The sequence below is a fragment of the Tubulanus polymorphus genome, chromosome 5 (assembly GCF_964204645.1).
Source record: "Tubulanus polymorphus chromosome 5, tnTubPoly1.2, whole genome shotgun sequence".
NCBI classification, from domain to species: domain Eukaryota; kingdom Metazoa; phylum Nemertea; class Palaeonemertea; order Tubulaniformes; family Tubulanidae; genus Tubulanus; species Tubulanus polymorphus.
The window spans coordinates 1072158-1091764 of record NC_134029.1 but is presented as its reverse complement, the minus strand read 5'-3'; the positions used below and the strand labels follow the sequence as shown (position 1 = coordinate 1091764).

Sequence of the window (19607 nt, the reverse complement as noted above, 5' to 3'; positions counted from 1 at the left end):
AAGATTAATTCCACGGCAGGGGCATGAGAAGATGAATGAATTTTCGCGTTTTTGGCTGTAGGCCTAGACCGTGTGATTGGGAGGATCGGGTGTGGAAGCTGACAGTGACCTGTTTCATCCTTCCCTTATTTCAAGTCAATCAGTTTTTAGGCCTATAGATCTTAGATGTAGTAAAGAATCACAATAAACATGTGTTATTCATATTACGTCGTTTTGTTATCTTTTTTATTACGTGCACGTTACGATTACTTCCGGGTTAATAGAACTCCGGGAACTCCGGGAATTTATCCCTAATGAGTGACCTGTGGTAAGCGAGTGTATCGGAGTAATCCGCGGGAACGAGGAGTCACCTGTGGAAAGTGGGACGCAGTGAACTGTGGTAAGCGAGGTGACGGAGTTTCCTGTGGGAAGCGAGTCGGAGTGATCTGTGGTAATCGAGGTGGAGTCACCTGCGGTAAGTGAGTCACAGGTGGCGCTGATGAACTATGGATTCAGTGTGAGTTGAGTAGCCGTGCTGTAAACATCAGTTCACTGGTGTTTAGAACGATATTTCGCTGTGGGGAAAGATTTGAAATGTTGTGATCTGTTTTAACGACATGGATAACAATAAAGAATCATCTCAGCTTCTTTTATCATCGATTATAGATCAGAAAGATGATATTGATGAGGTACAAATCACCAGTAGACTTCCCTCTCTCCTCTCAATCCTCACATCAATTCAAACTACAATTCATTTTATTTACTACAGTACACCTATAAGTACTGTCCTCTAACTGCAAAAACTATTCGTTAGATCAATTTCTAAGGTGTAATTAATAACATATGATTTGTATAATTTGTGCTCATTTTAATTTATTTCTTTATTTACTTGATTTTGTTCTTTCATTCAGAGATGGCATTGTTGTTTGATCGAAACCATATTTGTCAGCAATATTAATTTACCAGGAATGAACGATTACTTATTTAGATATTTATTAATTACAGAAATTGAGTCGAGCTCATAAGAATTTGGTGTCTATGATCAATGGACTCTCGGACAGAGAGACGAGCGACGTTTTAAACGCGCAGGTAAATAAATCCAGCTCCGCCCCTGTTTGACAAATTGGGATCATTCCAATTGCGCAGTTGTGCGTTAAAGTAATCTCTTCAGTAAAATCTCATCTCATAACTGTCGATCCGGATCCATTTTATGAACCCCTATTTGAATAGACCCTGGGTTTTCGAATCAGGGTGGATGTACCTCTAAATTCAATATGAGTTCATTTTGTTTCGTAGATTTGTAAAGGACAAACTCAGTATGAAGAAATACAGTTTGGATTATTATACAGTATCCTTACTGATCTGAAAGGAGCCTCGAAGGTATGGACGAACCGGGGAACTGTGTTCAAATAACATTAACAACATTATAAACACTCATTATCTCTATGTCTCTCTTTTTCACAGAGTTGTCGCGATATGATAGTTTTAAATCGCGATGCTTTAAATGCCGTTATATCGATTACTAACCGATTGATTCATGAGAAATGGTTGAAACTTCAGGACTCTGTGAGAGCGCAGGTAAACACTAATTCTAGTACTGCCTCTAGAACTGACTGGCTTTATGTAAGCTTGAGGATTGAATAATGAAGTTGTTTGTGTATTACAGATTTTATGGTTTACGCGTGAAATGATAAAGAATTCAGCGACTGGTGCTGATACTGTTGGCTGTTCGTTATTACGTCAGATTGCTGGTACGCTCTTATCACTATCAATAATACACAACCTCTTTATCAAAACCGGCTCGGCGCTTAATATATGATTCATTATGTGATTATTTATAGGTGGTGATGTTACGCCTAAGAATATTTGGCTCACTGAAAATCTTCTCGATATTCTAGTGGATTACAGGTAAATCAATACTGTTCACTTTGTACAAAAATTATTGAAATTTTTTCGAGGCTTGGAAAATTATTGAAATTTTCAGTTTCTCGTCTCCAAAATATGGTCTGGATAATTTCTAGTACTCTAGGCCTAGTCTTTGTTTTCATAAATTTTGAGTTCTGCCTTAGTAAATAAAGTCGAAAGAGTCACATCTGAACCAAATAGAATTATAGAACCTGTAGAATTGGGTCGTGTAGACTTGGTCGCCTTGTTACCGCAGTCAAAACCAGTTTAACCCTTTCAGTGCGTCTACACCGCAGTGCAGTGTACGAATCAGTGATGGATTTTGCTAGTACACCGCACTGCGGTGTATTGATTTAATTAGTAATTACTAATTATCTCTCTTGAAAGATGGCAGCACCTGTCAAACATAGTGAAATATTAGTAACTATCGATATACCGCGCCGCGGTGTACACGCACTATAGTGGTATTCCCGTTATTCAACACACTAGGGTGGAATTTTTCAGAATTTTCAAATTATCTTCAGGACTAAAGGGTATTAATTAGTCAGCACTGAAAGCGTTAATGAAACTAACATTGATCGCGTTGAACTGGTTTTACTTGATTTTCAATGATTTGCATGATTCATTATCGTTTGTTTGATTAATTGATTGATTGATTGATTGATTGATTGATTGATTGATTGATGTATATATTTAGGAGTTGGTTAGATGTAACACCTCAACTGATGACAGTAGCTCTATACACATATCTCCGAGTAATACTAGATCACGGAAGTCCAAATCTGAGCAGTTTACGACAAAGAGAGGTCGATTTCTGCGTCTCGTTACTTCGAGAAAAGGTAAAATATTTCGACGTTGAATTCAATCGCTAACTGGAATGTTTTATTACGGTAATACTGTGTGTTTTATTCTAGTTCACTGAGTGTATGCAGATAGGACGCGATTTGGTGCGGTTATTGCAGTACGTGGCTAGAATTCCGGAATTCGAGAAATTATGGAGAGATATTTTACACAACGCAGAATCATTGTCACCTACATTTACTGGTAAATAATAAATCTTTTATCAAAATGGTCTCAGTTTTCACAGTTCTTCGTTGAATTTAATTCTCTAAGATTTTGAAGCATTTGTGATGAATTAATTCTAACTCTTTAACCCTTTCAGTGCGTCTACACCGCAGTGCGGTGTACAAATCAGTGATGGATTTTGCTAGTACACCGCACTGCAATGTATTGATGTAATTAGTAATTACTAATTATCTCTCTTGAAAGATGGCAGCACCAGTCAAACATAGTGAAATATTAGTAACTAACGATACACTGCGCCGCGGTGTAGACGCACTATTATAGTGGTATTCCCGTTATTCAACACACTAGGGTGGAATTTCTTAAAATTTTTCAAATTATCTTCAGCACTATAGGGTATTAATTAGCCAGCACTGAAAGCGTTAAGTCAAACTAAGAACTATTGAACTGGATTTTGATAACACTTTCTGACCTGATTTCTGTTTATATTTTGAAGGTGTTCAACAATTGATGAAAATGAGAACTTCGCGAAAATTCTTCGTATCTCGTTTAACTCCTGATATGGAAACTAAACTGTGTTTTCTGACGAGTAAAGTGAAATTTGGTCAACAAAAACGCTACCAGGAGTGGTTCCAACGACAAGTAAGTGAATCTTTATCTTACAGGGATCTTATAGATCGGGGACTTAGGCGCAAGGAACCTCTTGATAAGAAACAGTCCCCACTGATGATATCTTGTAATTTGATCAGGGAATTTTTAGTCAATAAAGGGTCAGGGAAATAGAGAACTTTGGATTCCCTGATCTGTAAGAATCCCAAACTTACCCGACTTACCGCAGTCATATATGTATATGAATTGATGTTTGTGTTTAATTTCAGTATCTAGCCACTCCTGAGAGTCAATCGTTACGGTTTGATTTGATACGTTATATTTGTGCTGTGATACACCCGTCTAATGAGGTGCTGTGTTCTGATATCATCCCGCGTTGGGCTGTCATTGGTTGGTTACTCACGACGTGTACTGTAAGTATCCTCAATCGCAGCTTTCTGTCTCATCAATGTGTGAATCGGTCTCATCAATGTGTGAATCAGTCTCATCAATGTGTGAATCGGTCTCATCAATGTGTGAATCAGTCTCATCAATGTTTATTGTATTTTCTCTTTCTTCAGTCGAATGTTGCCGCATCAAATGCTAAATTATCACTGTTTTATGATTGGTTATTTTTCGAAAAAGATAAAGACAACATTATGAATATCGGTAAGCTGATTTATCTGATCTGGAGTTAGATTCGTATATTCTGGTTTCATTCGGTGCTAATTGTTTTGATTTCTGTATTTCACTCACAGAACCTGCTATTCTAGTGATGTATCATTCAATGCGTCAACATTTACCAATAACAGCCACATTATTAGACTTTATGTGTAGAGTAAGTATCAGTTTCTTTCATTCTCTCGATGTTTCTATTGCTATCATCATCAAATACATGATAGACAATCTAATCAGCTAGACAAGAACTGGAAACAATAACTTTTCAACCATAACCCCCCCCCCCTGAGCCAACCTCGAAGGCTAGTGTAAAAGACTTGTTGATGAAAGACTAGAAAGGAATTTAGAAGTCAACAGTTGAAGATCTAAGTCTCGATCCTCTCTACTTGTTGATTGATATGAGAGAGAATATTGTTTTATTTTGTAGATAATGGGTAATTTTTTCCCTCCACTCGCTGGTCAGGTAAAACAGGGAATCTATGCAGCTCTTTACGCCATTTTAGATAAACGTGTTTTACAGTAAGTTCCACCGTTCTCCGAGTCGGTCATCGGGTTAGTTCCACTGGTCCCCTCCGGTCTCCGAGTCGGTCATCGGGTCAGTTCCACTGGTCCCCTCCACTCTCCGAGTCGGTCATCGGGTCAGTTCCACTGGTCCCCTCCGGTCTCCGAGTCGGTCATCGGGTCAGTTCCACCGGTCCCCTCCACTCTCCGAGTCGGTCATCGGGTCAGTTCCACCGGTCCCCTCCACTCTCCGAGTCGGTCATCGGGTCATTTCCACTGGTCCCCTCCGGTCTCCGAGTCGGTCATCGGTTCAGTTCCACTGGTCCCCACCGGTCTCCGAGTCGGTCATTGGGTCAGTTCCACTGGTCTCCTCCACTCTCTGAGTCGGTCATCAGGTCAGTTCCACTGGTCTATTCCGGGCTCCGAGTCGGTCATCGGTTCAGTTTTAACTGATTCATCTGTTTATTTGTATTTAGGTCGTTGTCTCCATTGTTTGATAATAATCGAATTGATCGTGAATTACGCAACATGATACGTGAAAACTTTACTGAATTCTGTTCACCGGAAGGTAAAAAATACAACACTATCTCTTTGGAAAAACTGTTCATATCCCTCTCCCCTGATCCGACCTTCCTCTCACTCTCCTGCTCCCTCTCCCTGCTTTCTTTCCTATCCATAAATCCTTTCTCTTCCCTTTCCACCTGACTGTTCTATCTTCTCTCTACTCTTTCCTCTCTCAGCTGCGTCCCTGTTTATGTTTAATTAGCGTTTTATGTTATTGTGTTGCAGCTAAAGATGAACCGACTAATGGTAAAGATATTGAACTAGTAGTTGATCAGGGTTCTGCTCTGATTGGTAATCATTTAAATGATTCAAATAACGGAACAGAAGCTGAATTCAGCGATGAAGATGATGAACCACTTTCATTAATAGGTAACTGTTACTCTTACAGCCCTCACAGAGGATATCTCAAAATTTAATCAGAGAATTTGAATTTTTGGTGTCTAATTGTTCTTGTTGGTGACGAGTGGCACAAGGAACTTTTTGATTAGAAACTGGCCCCAGTGAGGATATCTTAACATTCATTCAGGGAACTTTTGGTCAAGGGTTGGGGAATTATCGAGGAATTTTGGATGAGTAATATTAAACAGATGAATTGTGAAATGATGTATGATAATGTTTATGGTTGTTTCAGGTGGTAAAACCAGTGAATCGATACAGTATCGTCCGACTCGTGTTTCTACGTTAGCAGACGTGAATATCAGTGACGTGCTCGAACAGATCGATAGTCCCGATATTAAAAACAATGTCGAACAATTGTGGTTGGAAAAAGACAATGATACGCAATGTGAATTCATGGATTCTTTAGTTCAGTCGATTATTCAGGACGATATATTTGATATCGACGCCGCTGAACCTGTCGGATTGTGTTTGTGCCATATTTTATCTAGTCAATTCAATAATAATCTGTTTCCTCCTGAGATTGACGACGAGTAAGTATCGCTCGATAGAAACAGCGTTTCAATTCCGTTTCACTCGCGCACTAAAATCACAGGATCCAGTTCCACAGTCATGAGTTAGGGTTAACTCGTGAGTTAGTCAAATCTCAACTCACAACTGTGGAACTGGATTCTGGTGATTCTATTGTATACCAGGTAGTACTTATTGAGTTAATAAATGGGAGGTGGTATGATACAGGGTTCGCACACCTGGATTTCCTGGAATTTGAGTAAAATCAGTTCCAGGATTTTAAAAGGCTTTGCCTGGAAAACTACTGGAATTTCAGGATATTGGTTATTTGACAATGTTCTAGTTGTTTTTGTGGTCAGTCAAATTTTCAAAGTGTGGTGAACTTCAAATAGATGAACACCTCTACTACAAACGGTTTGCCCAGAACCAAAATTATTTGTTGTGGTGTTGTTGGGATTTTTGATGCATGATTTTTGGCAGTTTTGTATATAAATGGTTTTGATATTTTAATTGTAGATCAATTGAAGATTCTATAGGAACTCCAATGTTTGTACTATTTAGGTAAGAATCGGATGAATAGACTGAATAATTTCTGAAAGTAGTGAGATCTGATGTTGTAAGATGTAATGGTTTGAATATTGTAGAAATCTCAGTCAGACACATGAAGAGGATCCCAGCCGACAACCTTTACTTTTACTACTCAGCGAAATGTATAAAAAACAACCAAGAATTGGTTATAATTTACTGTACTTTTTAAAAGTCAGGTGAGTTGAAAAATATCTCTAATCTAAAAATGCTTCGAATGATTATCTGATATATTCACGGAGGGTACAATTAATGAATGGTTGAAACGTTGTATTTTGTAGTAAAGTGAATGATGAAAAAATGTCGACTTATCGCGATTTCTGTAAAAGTTTAGATAAAGATTTAGCAACTGTTCTCATGGAAGATATGCATGTAAGTTTGAATCGCACATTTCATTGCTGAACTATGTCAGGTGTTTCTATATAGTTATAAGTATTTTTTTTTTGTAGTTGTGTCAAGAAGATGACGTTCGGTTATTCACGTTTCTTATTCCGGATATTTACACGCAGTTTCCTAATATCGCTATCGGCAACACTGATTTACTACATCTCATTGTTGGTAGTATCGCCGGACCTCAGGTAATAAATCATCTCTTCGCTGAAATTCGGCCGGTTTTCGACGCGAGCTTGAAGTTCGTATTTTGTGTTTTGTTATTTCAGCTTCAGGATATAATCTGTCAGATATTGCAGGGTCATCTGATAATGTTCAGGAAGGATTCATTTCTAGCTGTTCTAAGTAAGTTTACAAACTCTGAGCTCATATTAATCTCCCTAACTCAATTATACTAAGATACATAGTTTAATGTTTTATAGATGATAGTCTTGAATGGGAAACTATTGAACAATATTTCCTGTGGCAGTTGATAGCTGCACATAACATTCCTGTCGAACATATTCTACCGATTCTACCAAAACTGGAATTCGGTGGTGAGTATTTTACTATTTAATGTACAGTACCGTTTCGTATTCTATCTTTAAACGTATTTGTGTATTTTCAGCTCATGCCGAGGCACTTTCATGTATTCTACTGCAACTGAAAAGAAACAGGTAAATTTTACATTTCTGTATTCACACGATGCTGTATTCTGTACTCATTCTCGTTTCTGAATCGAATCTAATTTTGTATAATTTCTAATTTCAGTCCGAATACGGAGATTTTGAGATGTATTTTGTGTCGCGAATGTAAAAAGAATGATTTTTTCGCGGTTTCGATATTGAAATATTGGGCTGAAGAATGTGAAGAGAAGTTGGCCGAATTATTACTGTCACAACTTACAAAAAACGTTCCAAATACGCCAAACAGAAAACGACAAAGGTTAGAAATAAACCATGCGTGTAGGGCCGAGGCATCTGAATAATATCTACAAAACTTGAGTCGGTTCTGCAGTTGTAGAGTTCATATTTATTAGTTCACATTGTGACCTACAGCTGTGTTACAGAAACTTCTCTTTGTTCAATCAATTGTCTTAAGTCATTTGGGAAATTTACAGTTTGGACCCAACCCTTTGGTGGTATTCACTCGCCTCGCATTCCAAGGACAGCTCGTAACCTTTTTGTTCAAGTCATTACGCAACCTTTTTCAGGCAGCAAAATCCGTCTGGTAAAAAGGAGAACCCAAACATTGAGCAGATTTTAGCTCATTTGGATCATATACGACAAACATGTCGTAATATCTCGTGTAAGTTTCTATTTACGCTGAAAACGAATTTACCCTATTTATAAGTATTAATCTTCTATTGATTGATTGATTGATTGATTGATTGATTTGTAGTTTTAACTCATGAATTGGTTCAACAAGGATTACAACAGGTTCAATCAACTCTGAGCGAATCACTGAAAGCCAAGTAAGTAAAAAGCTACCTTATTCGCCACCCTTATTTTCGCCAAACTTATTTTCAACAATTAGAATGATGTTCAAGAACCATTTCCACAGTTAGAATTTACTCGGTGATGAAATTAGTTCATTCTCAACTCATAATTGTGGAACTGGGTCCAATTATCCACCTATAACACATTGCAGGGTTCGATCTAAACACTTGTCCGATTGCCCGGGACAAGTATATTCTCATCAGGGCAAGTAGGTTATCATTATCACTTGTCCACCGGGCTAGTGAAATTTCATGTCACAAAAGCTTTTTTCCCACTCGATACAACGGATGATAGTAACACCAATCAGGACTGCCTGGGTAGGGCAAGTGGGTAGGGCAAGTAGCTTTTGGAGGGGGCAAGCGAAATTTCAGATATGCTTGCCCCCCGGACGAGTGGCTTTCATTCTTTAGATCGGACCCTGCATTGATCTGAAGAGTTGTTTAATTTCTCGTATATATCTCACAGATACGGTGATCTACTCGCGTTAGTCGAAGATGTTGAAGATTTAAAACAGACACGAGTTCTACGCGGACGGAAAGCATCGTGCGCGAGTCCTAAAGGTGGTTCCAAACCGAGGAAAGCAATAACTGAAGAATCAGATAGTTCATCAGACAGCAGTGATGTGAGTTTAATGAATTCGTATTTTAAACTCCTATTCATTCTTAAAATGATTTTAATAAGAATTGAATTCGTTTCGTTTCATCGCAGAATGAAGAAATAATCAAACCGCCAAAGTCGAAAAAACGGAAAACGACAAATCCTTTAGACGACAATAGTGATTGATAGATGATGATCTAGAAACCAGATTGTGATAGATGAATGAAGATCTAGAAACCAGATTGTGGTCGATGAATGAGGATCTAGAAACCAGATTGTGGTCGATGAATGAGGATCTAGAAACCAGATTGTGGTCGTCGATGAATGAGTATCTAGAAACCAGATTATGATCGATGAATGAGGATCTAGAAACCAGATTGTGTTCAAGTCAGCTGTGTGTGAATCAGTGCTGCATTTCAATGTCGATGCATTTTACTAGCGAAGTGCAGGCTGTGATCTGTCATCATCGCAAGAATATTCAACAATTGTACGAACTTAAACTAAAGAACTCTCGCTTAGTTAAATATCTCTCTTAAGAGTCCTTCTGAGTTCACGAGAAGTCTCGGAGTTAAAAGAAAACCTGATGTGGGAGAGCTCTCTTGGAGTCTTTGCGGTTATTATGAGAGTACTCAATGAATTGCATGAGTTAACGAGAGAACTCATTCCGAGTTGTTGGTGTCTGTCTGTTAATTGTCTGTTAAAGATGAAGTGACAATTGTAAAAACTTGTATATAAACTTTGTACAATACTTATAAATAAATGAATAAATCCATAAATGAATTGAATTGAATTGTGATGAGTTGGTTATATTTAGGTCAGGAGAAATTCCACCAGAGATGAGAGGAGAAATTCCACCAGAAATGAAAATTCCACCAGAGTTCAGAGGTCACGCATGATTTATTTCTATAAAGTATATGTCTGTGCAAGTTATTTAGGAATATCATATTCATAATAATCATTTCAATCACAGAATAATTAGACTTTATATCGTAGCAATACAATACAAACAGTTATGACATAATTTACACGAAAATCAAGCTTGTAATACAATATACGCGATTATAGGCACTGCATTGATAACAAGAAACGATATTCTTAGTATGGACTTTCCTAAATTTACACGATGATGTACCGTTAAATCCAGTACTGAAGCCCCTAGGTGACATGAGATAATTTTTTTCACAATTTCGACTTATTATGAAAGTAAGAATGTCGAAATTTGACATAATAAGTCGAAATTGTGAAAAAATTATCTCGTACATGTCACCTAGAGGCTTTCGTAAGTACCGGTATCAAAATTTAAGAAAAAAATGTGCTTTTTCAAATTAATTATGAATGGCAATCATACGGAAGCCCCTAGGTGACATACGAGAAAATTTTTTCACAGTCGAATTTCGACATAATAAGTCGAAATTGTGAAAAAATTTTCTCGTATGTCACCTAGGGGCTTCCGTACAATCATAAAGTTTTTGGCAGAATTTCGGAGGATGCTTCAAGTAATTAAAAACAGCCCGGCCTCAATGGAATCAGGGAAGTCACAGTGTCTCATTACACACTTCCCTAATTGAATCAAGAAGTTTTTTAATTGAAATCCGGGATCTCCGTGATAACCGTATGAATGATGATTAATCACGAGATGGTAGTGCCGGGGTTTTCCCTAATGACTCAAATAGCACTTTCCACGTGCATGGTGTGAACTACACGTTTTTTTGCCAGGCGGCGGCTAAATTCGGATAGGGGAGCTGTTGGGAATCAAGTAATTTATTTTATGGCCTTAATAAAGTTCCACGATATTGTATAGCTGGCTACACTGGCGCGTATTCAACCCAGTGGAACCTTCTATATAAGCTCTCAATGTAAATCCATTCAACAGAGACACAATTGCGGCTTTTCAAGAGTTGTCGATATCATTTATACGGGCTATTGAATACGTCACCGGCTGACCACGGTGTACACAAGCATAGACCATTCACCTCAGCTTACTCACACTGTGAACATGCTACCGTGGATTCTCCTCCTGGCGATTTTCGCTGCGCTCCCGCTCCTGCTCCTGTTCCTGCTTCCTGAGGAACGACGTCTTTATGTTTTATGTGTTACTGTTCGTCTCTGTGCTGTCCTGTACTGTTCCGTGTTTATTAACCCGTTCTTTTTTGCAGGTTCTAACCCGTTTTATTTTTCAGGGCCGATTTCTCTGTCGAATTTCAACGTTTGCTGGAACAAAACCTATGTCCGAAAGCATCAGCTCTCCTTCGCCGGTCACGTGTCGAGGATGTCAGACAAAGAGTCGGTCAGGAAATTCTGCCCTCTACGCGCCCTCATACGGAACACGAAAACCAGGATGACGAGGCCTCACTGCCCCCACCTATCTACAAAGTGTGCTGAGTGATGTCAATGACGGGCATATCTGTGAGATTGCACGGGATACAAATGGAGCGGTTATACTGGATTGTCACGCTACTAGCATTCATTGTGTCCTTGTGACCGCCCGGATAAGGGATGATTCTACTGTCACGCTCTTTGTTTCTGGTATTCTGAGTCGGCTGAGGGATGATTCTACTGTCACGCTCTTTGATTTCTAGTTTGAGTGCTAGTTTTCATTGTGTCCTTGTGACAACCTCGGTCAGTGGATGAAGTCTCTCGTCGGCTTGTGAGTGCTAGTTTCATTGTGTCCTTGTGACAACCTCGGTCAGTGGATGAAGTCTCTTGTCACGCTTTTGAGTGCTAGTTGAGATCCTGAATCTCAACCCGGTCAAGCTGGTTGTACTGCGCTATTTGTGTTTCGTGCAATTTTACGGGTGTGTCCGTTACTGATGTCGCCCAGTACATCCTGCAGTTAGATGGGGAATGTGAGGCGTCGTCATCCTAGTTTTCGCGTTCTGTGTGAGGGCGTGTAGAGGGCAGTATATTCCTGGCTGGCTCTTTGTCTGGTGTTCTCGGCATGTGACCGGCGACGGAGAGCTGAAAAGCTTTCGAACATTAGTTTTGTTCCGTACCAGGTTTTCATCGCTCTTCTCTTTTTTTTCATTTCAGGACTCCCAAGAAGTTGAAGAAGAAGAAGATGGTAGAAGGCGACTACAGAAGATGCCGAAAAAAGAATAGTGAACTCCGCAATCTTGAAAGTTAAGTTGATTCACATATAAATTAGGATTAATGATGAAGAAATGTGTGACTACAAAATGTTTTTTCTTATACTCAATTTCAGCTTCGACGACACCCAAGAAGACAAAGAAGTACTTCGATTTTGAAAAAAGATTAAGTAAAATCGACCGACGATCACGCAACTATATCTGTACTTCGATTTCCAAAAAAAAATTAGACAAAATTATCTTCATCCTTGTAAACTTTCGGACTACTTATATGAAAAAAAAGACCAAATATTGTAAAATTATCGAAAAAAAATGATGTAGATTCGACTGACGATCACACAACTATATCTGTACTTCGATTTCCGCCTGTTTCGCTCCTGGCAGGTGTGTCACGATCGTAAGGGACACCAACTCAAAAGTCAAACGCGAGCTCATCAACTAAGATCTGCCGATTAGAGGACAGTGCACAGAAGGGTCCAATTTGGATGAAACTCAACCAACCAACTTAGGAGATCCTCCGATAATGAACCCAGCCATCATAAAAGGTAATTTGATATTTGATACGAACTTAGAACATTTTAACCGATACTAAACCCAGCAAACGTGAAATGTGAGTTGATTTTTGGTGAACCGTAGGTTCGCCTATGCAAATGGTCTGAAGAAGCAGTTTTCATTGAAAATGAATAGAGTACCGGTGTGTCAACAAGGCACAAACATTGGCTGTTGAACCAATAGTGTTGATTTTTGGTGTCATTGTTTGGCTTATAATGAGTTCTCGAGCCCACAAAATTTCATAGTGATCAAGTTATTTTTAGGGGAATTATTCTTGAAAAACACGTAAAAACCCTGCTTTTTAGCACTAAGTAATGGCACGTTTTCATACATGAGAATTTGCATACTTGGAATTGAAAGATATAAAAGTTCAATCCTACCTGGAAGTGTTGCCGTTTTTTGTGCGACTCATCTCGATGTACTTTTCGACCTACGGGTCCTCACTTTATAAACCCCCTAAATTTTCTCGCTTCTGTTTATCTGAGTTGACCTCATTACCTGAGCTACATTGAATGTGATTGGCTGTTTGTTGGAAATTCCGGGAATTTCTGATGTAATTGGGAAAGCCCATTGGGAAAACCCAATGTGGAACCCAAAACAAAATGGCGAGCATTTCATTTGACTAGGTATCGTATGTTCGCTTATAATTTGTTCGGTGTTACGAATATAACCGAGTAGGCTATTCTAGGTATATTATTTATGGAAATTATTATGATAAATTCTAAATGAAATATTTTGTCATTACAGGATATCTTCTTTTAATCATTGCAGCTAAATTTCAACTATAAGAAAAAAACCCAGCTTGAGATCAACTACTCCAAAATCGACCAACTGGAACAGGGCACAGATGAGGCCAACTAACTAACCAACTAATAGGATAATCCCCGATAACCAAGCAATCATTAAAGGTAACTTGATATACATGGAATTATTTCGATAAATTCTAAATGAAATATTTTGTCATTACAGGATATCTTCTTTTAATCATTGCAGCTAAATTTCAACAATGAGAAAAACCCAGTTTGAGATCAACTACTCGTCCAAAATCGACCAACTGGAACAGGGCACAGATGAGGCCAACTAACTAACCAACTAATAGGATAATCCCCGATAACCAAGCAATCATTAAAGGTAACTTGATATACATGGAATTATTTCGATAAATTCTAAATGAAATATTTTTTCATTACAGGATATCTTCTTTTAATCATTGCAGCTAAATTTCAACTATAAGAAAAAACCCAGCTTGAGATCAACTACTCATCCAAAATCGACCAACTGGAACAGTGCACAGATGAGGCCAACTAGAATCCAATTTATCAACAAACAAACTTAAGATGATCCACGCCGATTATGGACCAAGCAATCATTAAAGGTAACTTAATATACATGAAATTATTTCAATAAATTCTAAATGAAATATTTTGTAATTACAGGATATCTTCTTTTAATCATTGCAGCTAAATTTCAACTATGAGAAAAACCCAGCTTGAGATCAACTAATCTTCCAAAATTGACCAACTGGAACAGCGCACAGATGAGGCCAACTAACTAACAAACTAATAAGATAATCGCTGATAACGACCCAAGCATAAAAGGTAACTGGATATATGTGGATTTATGTCGATAAATTCTAAATGAAATATTTTGTCATTACAGGATATCTTTGTTTGCTCATTTCAGCTAAATCCTATCTAACTGCCCAGCTTTAAATCAACGACTCATCAAATATCTACAGATAAGCTCCGCCCAATGAACAATCCAAGCTTGAATCAAATGCATCAACCAATTGTTCTAACCGATACTGAACCCAGCAAACTTGAAATGTAAGTCGATTTTTTATGGAAATTATTATGATAAATTCTAAATTAAATATTTTGTCATTACTGGATATCTTCTTTTAATCATTGCAGCTGAATTTCAACTATAAGAAAAAACCCAGCTTGAGATCAACTACTCGTCCAAAATCTACAAACTGGAACGGTGCACAGAAAAGACCAGAACTGAACCCAGCAATCTTTAAAGGTAAATTGATATACATGAAATTACCTGTATATAGAAATTTCAGTCCTCATATGAACATCATTTCATAAGTGGCTATCATCAAAATCTATTTACCGGTCCACATGGCTTTTATCTTCACTAGTCTTAAACAGTGATGAACTAGTCCTACTACTGCAATTAATTATTGGGGTTTAAATCAGCAATTGACGTCAATGAATTTTACTTTGTGAAAAACAGGGTGGCTTGTAATTTTAAATGACATGTAAATTATGATAAATCTGTCTGAAATGTTTTGCTTTCTTCACTTTGTTTCAGCCAAACTACATCTCGGAAAAATTGGCCTGAAGAAGACACTTACAAGTAGATGAATACTGATCGACCCATTTGCTGATGGAAACTGCAGAAGCCCAGATGAAAAGTTGAGGAACCAGCAACGGATTAATCACTCAATGATGGATTCTTCTACAATCGGCGGTTGATTTCTATAAAACATTAAATATCAGGAGCAGCAGAGACAATAGTGAATCTTATAAACACTGATTCAAGCGACAAAGCTAATGGATTATCTCATGAACACTGATTCAGGATAAACACTGTTTTAAAAGCAGCAAAGACAATAGTGTATCTTATTAGGAGCAGCATAGATAATAGTGCATGTTATAAACACTGAGATCCAGGAGCGGCGAAGACAATAGTGGACTTCTGTAGTAAAGTATTGATTTTTTTGCTTATCACCTTTTTCAAACCAGTCTGATGGATGATATAGTGTTCTCGAGGAAACTATTTGATAATGTTTATGCAATGTGAGAGTCGAATAAAAGCTAAGCTCCATTAATGCACGATTTTGGTCTTCGATCCTTGGTCGATAGATAAGACAAGTTAGGTTTGTCACTAGGGGTAAATGGTTGTGTTGAGTGCCTTGTTTGGACTCATAGGTCTGTTGAGTTAACCTAAACTGAGATATAGTTTCAACATGAATTGTGAGTTTAATCTTCCAACTTACCATAGTTAAACATAGTCAACTGTGGCTATTTGTCCGTGTAGATATCACATAGTTAGGAAACATAGAACATAACGTTAGACCAGTGTTGATGTACAAATATTAACTATTTGCTGATTTGTAGATGTAAAAATTTGATATTCAATAATAGATGAATTCAATATTTCTATGATCAAAAACTATTTATACGGTACATAATACAGGTCCATAATATAAATGTCATTAAACTAAAAATTTAAACATAGCTGATATATGAATCAGTCTCATCGACTGATCAGTATTTACATCTCCAACTGCCGTGCTTACCGCGACTGTTCGTGCGCTTCAATATTGCCAAAATTTACCAAAACCTAACTGATTCAAATAAAAGCATTACTGTGTGTCAAGTGACGCATAATAGATATTGTTTAACTGACAATTAGAATCTAAGATGATTTACTCATTAACGTATTACTTAGATATCTACGATTAAGGTAAATTCAATATGTTATGTAAAATTATCTTTTAATTCAGGTCCATGGACATTTAAAGCTGATACATGTGTATCTGAGCACATTTATTTATCTGTATCTAAAGTGAACCTATTGTGTTGTCATACAGCTGTATTAGTTTTGATACATATTGCCAAAATCATTTAACGCAGATTTACCTCCGATCGAAGGGAGATAAAACAAATCTGTGCAAAATACATTCCTGAATTTGGAAGGGGGAATATTTCAATTTCACTGTGTATGTCAGATTGAGAGCCTTATTTTGACAGGATGTCCTAAACTTAGGTCTTATTCCTCTTGCTAATAGCTATCTTTTACTAACCCCTCTCCTTCAATCTATATTCAAGCATCATGACTTGCACCGCACCAGGGAGGTCCAGTCATAACAAGGTCTTTCGGTCCTTATACACAGTGTACTGTAAAAGGGAAATAAAAATTATATAGCAATTCGGCTTTAAGGGAATTTCTAATTTAGCACTTAAATGTGCTTCTATCTTAATTTCTGATGAATTCAAATAGTGATGAATTCAACTGACAATTAAAATGTAGCTAGTATGATTACTAATTAACGGATTGCTTTAGATATCTAGAAGACTAAGACGCTAGATGATTTGAAATAGGCAGAAAACAGTTAACCTTGCAATATAGATATCCAAAATCCAGATGTTTTGAAATAGGCAGAAAAAAAGTTAACCTTGTAATATAGATATCCAAAATCTAGATGTATTCAAATAGGCAGAAAAAAAAGTTAACCTTGTAATATAGATATCCAAAATCTAGATGTATTCAAATAGGCAGAAAAAAAGTTAATCTTCTAATATAGATATCCAAAATCTAGATATATTGAAATAGGCAGAAAAAAGTTAATCTTCTAATATAGATATACTAGATGTTTTGAAAAAGGCAGAAAGAAAGAACCGATACTGAACCCAGCAAACTTGAAATGTAAGTTCATTTTTGATGGAAATTGTTATGATAAATTCCAAATGAAATATTTGTCATTACAGGATATCTTCTTTAAATCATTGCATCATCAGCTGTAGTGGAAATGTATCGTAGATAAAGACTTAGATAAATACCTTACATGTAACTTTTGTTGTGGTTTTAAAGTTAGCACAATTACATATATAGTAATAGAAATAAAATTACTATTGAAATTTGTGAAAAATAAGCTAAAAGTTAATAAATTGATATGTGAAAATAAAATGATGTAAAAAATGTAAATTATTATAAGATTGATTACTTAATCCAACGCTTTCCAGAGTATTTGGCCAGGTTTATCTCTGGTTTTAGTGCGGGGGCCATGGACTATTGCGTCCATGGTTGGGCCATAGACTTTTTGGTTTTAGAGTCTATGGTTGGACCATGGGCGTATAAACTCTTGTTTAAAGTTTATAGTTTATACGCCTATGGTGGTTGGACTAGTTGTTTTTTGAAAGTCCACGTGTTTGAGGAGCTTACATTATAATTCCTCGAGCACTCCTGGCATTTCGTATAATTGTTGTATGAGAATAAATATGATTTTGAAATTTGTCATTCGTTGAGTTAAGTTTAATTTAACAACTCTAAGGCCTAAATCGATTTAATATAAATCGATTTAATATAAACTGAATTAATGAAGACATTAAATCGAATTTAAGAGTTATGAAACTGGTTCATGGCCGTTGGTGTTGACCAATCGGTTTCACCCATGGATCCCAATGGTATTTTTTATTCCACAGGGGCTCATATCAGAGTTCCACAAAACTTACTTCAAACATGGAATTATTAACGGAACTACTTCGAGCAACCAGCTCCAGTTTACGGCTATCCTGACTGAACGTAGTTGCGGCGAATAAAGCTAAGTTTTAATTTTTTTTAATAAATGTGCGATTTTATTATATTCGATTGCAATGGTACACAAACTGTCATCATCATACTACGTTGTTGTGACTATAATACATTATTTTCAAAACTAAAACTATGCATGACTAAAAAACGACTCGTGGCAATCTCGACGCTATCAGGTTCGAGTCCCTGCGGGGGAGGATGATAAGTCTTATGTGCGCGCACGTGTGTGAAGCATGAATATACGTGACGGTGCATGTATTCTTCCGAAACAAAATGTAGTTCAAAGACAAATAAATTACTAAATTGATAAATAAGCAACGCATTCCGATGAAATTCAATAGGGATAGATTTTATTACTGCATTGAATGTTTTTCAAGTTCCGAAGAGAAACTAAGCTTCGTTCGGAAGTTATTTTTTATAAAATGAAGAACGTTTCATGTGCGATAGCAAAATGGACTTCGCTAAAGTGAAAGTCTATAATAATCGAGTCATCTTTGAGATGAACTACAGACAACCTTCAAATACTGGTACATATGCAAATATAGATGGTGGGAGGGACACGAATAGTTGAATTTGCATATGTATATATACTTCATGAACCTCGCTCCAGTTCCAGATAGTTCGGTTCAGTTTGACTCCTAAAAATCAGTTCGTTTTCAATATTTTAATACCGAAACGCTATGAAGCTGGATGAGTTGCGGATTCTCCTCAGTTTATAGTTTAGTTTGTTGCCCGATTGGAAGTTCATTCGGATCTATTTCAGCGTCTTCCGTCGCTAAAGAGAACGTACTTTGAGTTTGATCACTCCGCACATCTGAATCAGAATCTGAATCAGAATCTGAATCAGCTGCGTGGATATCGGGAGTACTACTAGCCGGACCGGTCGTTTCTGAATAAACATCAGCAGCAGCTGCAGCAGGTATCTGGTCGTCTGCAGCAGGCGCAGCTACACCACCACCAGGTGGCGTTACCCCGAGTTCATGAAGCCCCTCCTGATCCTCGTCGGAATCAGATGAATCATATTTCGGTTCCGGTTTGTACGGATCTAACGATTCATTCCCGTCGTCGTACGAAATCTCAATATGGGCAGCTTTCGGTTTCCCGTCAACTTCATCATCACCATCATCATCCGATGTCATTATCATCATCACCGGAGGAGGCGGAGGAGGAAGCGGTAACGACACGTGTTCGTCCACTGACGCCGATAAATGATAATCGCTATGGTTACCGCCAGCGGTATTGTTGTAGAAGATCAGACGATGCTCTTCTTCCCATTTCTCTTGTTTCAATCGTTCAGCTTCGTGTTTCTTTTTCAGCTCCTAAAAAGAGAAAAGAAAAAAACTCGTTATTTTGAATCTTATGGTATTCCACTGCTGCTGCTGTCGTGAGCGGGGCTGTTTATTAGGGGGCTTTTGTGAGCTAAGTGCAACAACGACAATGCCCCTTTGCC

The 19607-nt window shown here is 37.6% G+C and overlaps 2 protein-coding genes and 1 long non-coding RNA gene across 3 annotated transcripts in view; 2 read left to right on the top strand and 1 right to left on the bottom strand.

Annotated features, from left to right (window-relative positions):
* Positions 1-481: 481 nt before the first annotated feature.
* On the top strand, positions 482-9958 carry LOC141905418 (integrator complex subunit 3-like). The gene is made up of 28 exons (XM_074794275.1): positions 482-668; positions 985-1068; positions 1276-1359; positions 1444-1557; positions 1646-1730; positions 1821-1887; positions 2582-2723; positions 2799-2928; positions 3404-3549; positions 3786-3929; positions 4077-4164; positions 4254-4333; positions 4601-4692; positions 5151-5242; positions 5464-5607; positions 5870-6167; positions 6661-6705; positions 6789-6908; positions 7011-7101; positions 7179-7307; positions 7389-7464; positions 7542-7655; positions 7727-7775; positions 7870-8043; positions 8312-8406; positions 8500-8572; positions 9063-9219; positions 9306-9958. Exons 1-28 carry the CDS (start codon positions 597-599, stop codon positions 9378-9380), a joined length of 3060 nt encoding a protein of 1019 aa, XP_074650376.1. The 5' UTR covers positions 482-596; the 3' UTR covers positions 9381-9958.
* A 2083-nt stretch (positions 9959-12041) lies between these two features.
* LOC141905435 (uncharacterized) lies at positions 12042-17831 on the top strand. The gene is made up of 8 exons (XR_012619258.1): positions 12042-12825; positions 13604-13740; positions 13826-13963; positions 14049-14207; positions 14293-14430; positions 14516-14658; positions 14746-14857; positions 15152-17831. It is a non-coding gene; the product is annotated as an uncharacterized LOC141905435 (long non-coding RNA).
* A 367-nt stretch (positions 17832-18198) lies between these two features.
* LOC141905417 (inositol 1,4,5-trisphosphate-gated calcium channel ITPR3-like) overlaps positions 18199-19607 on the bottom strand; it is a 28306-nt gene continuing 26897 nt past the window's right edge. The window contains exon 60 of the mRNA XM_074794274.1: positions 18199-19476. Within this exon, the coding sequence (XP_074650375.1) occupies positions 18871-19476 (606 nt within the window). The 3' untranslated portion in view covers positions 18199-18870. The remainder of the gene's footprint in view (positions 19477-19607) is intronic.

Excerpts from the sequence above, each read along its gene's own strand:
- LOC141905418 (XM_074794275.1), top strand. The coding sequence starts at position 597 with ATGGATAACAATAAAGAATCATCTCAGCTTCTTTTATCATCGATTATA. Across the intron at positions 1,360-1,443 it reads ATCTGAAAGGAGCCTCGAAG|AGTTGTCGCGATATGATAGT; the intron begins GTATGGACGAAC and ends TCTTTTTCACAG. Across the intron at positions 4,334-4,600 it reads TATTAGACTTTATGTGTAGA|ATAATGGGTAATTTTTTCCC; the intron begins GTAAGTATCAGT and ends TTTATTTTGTAG.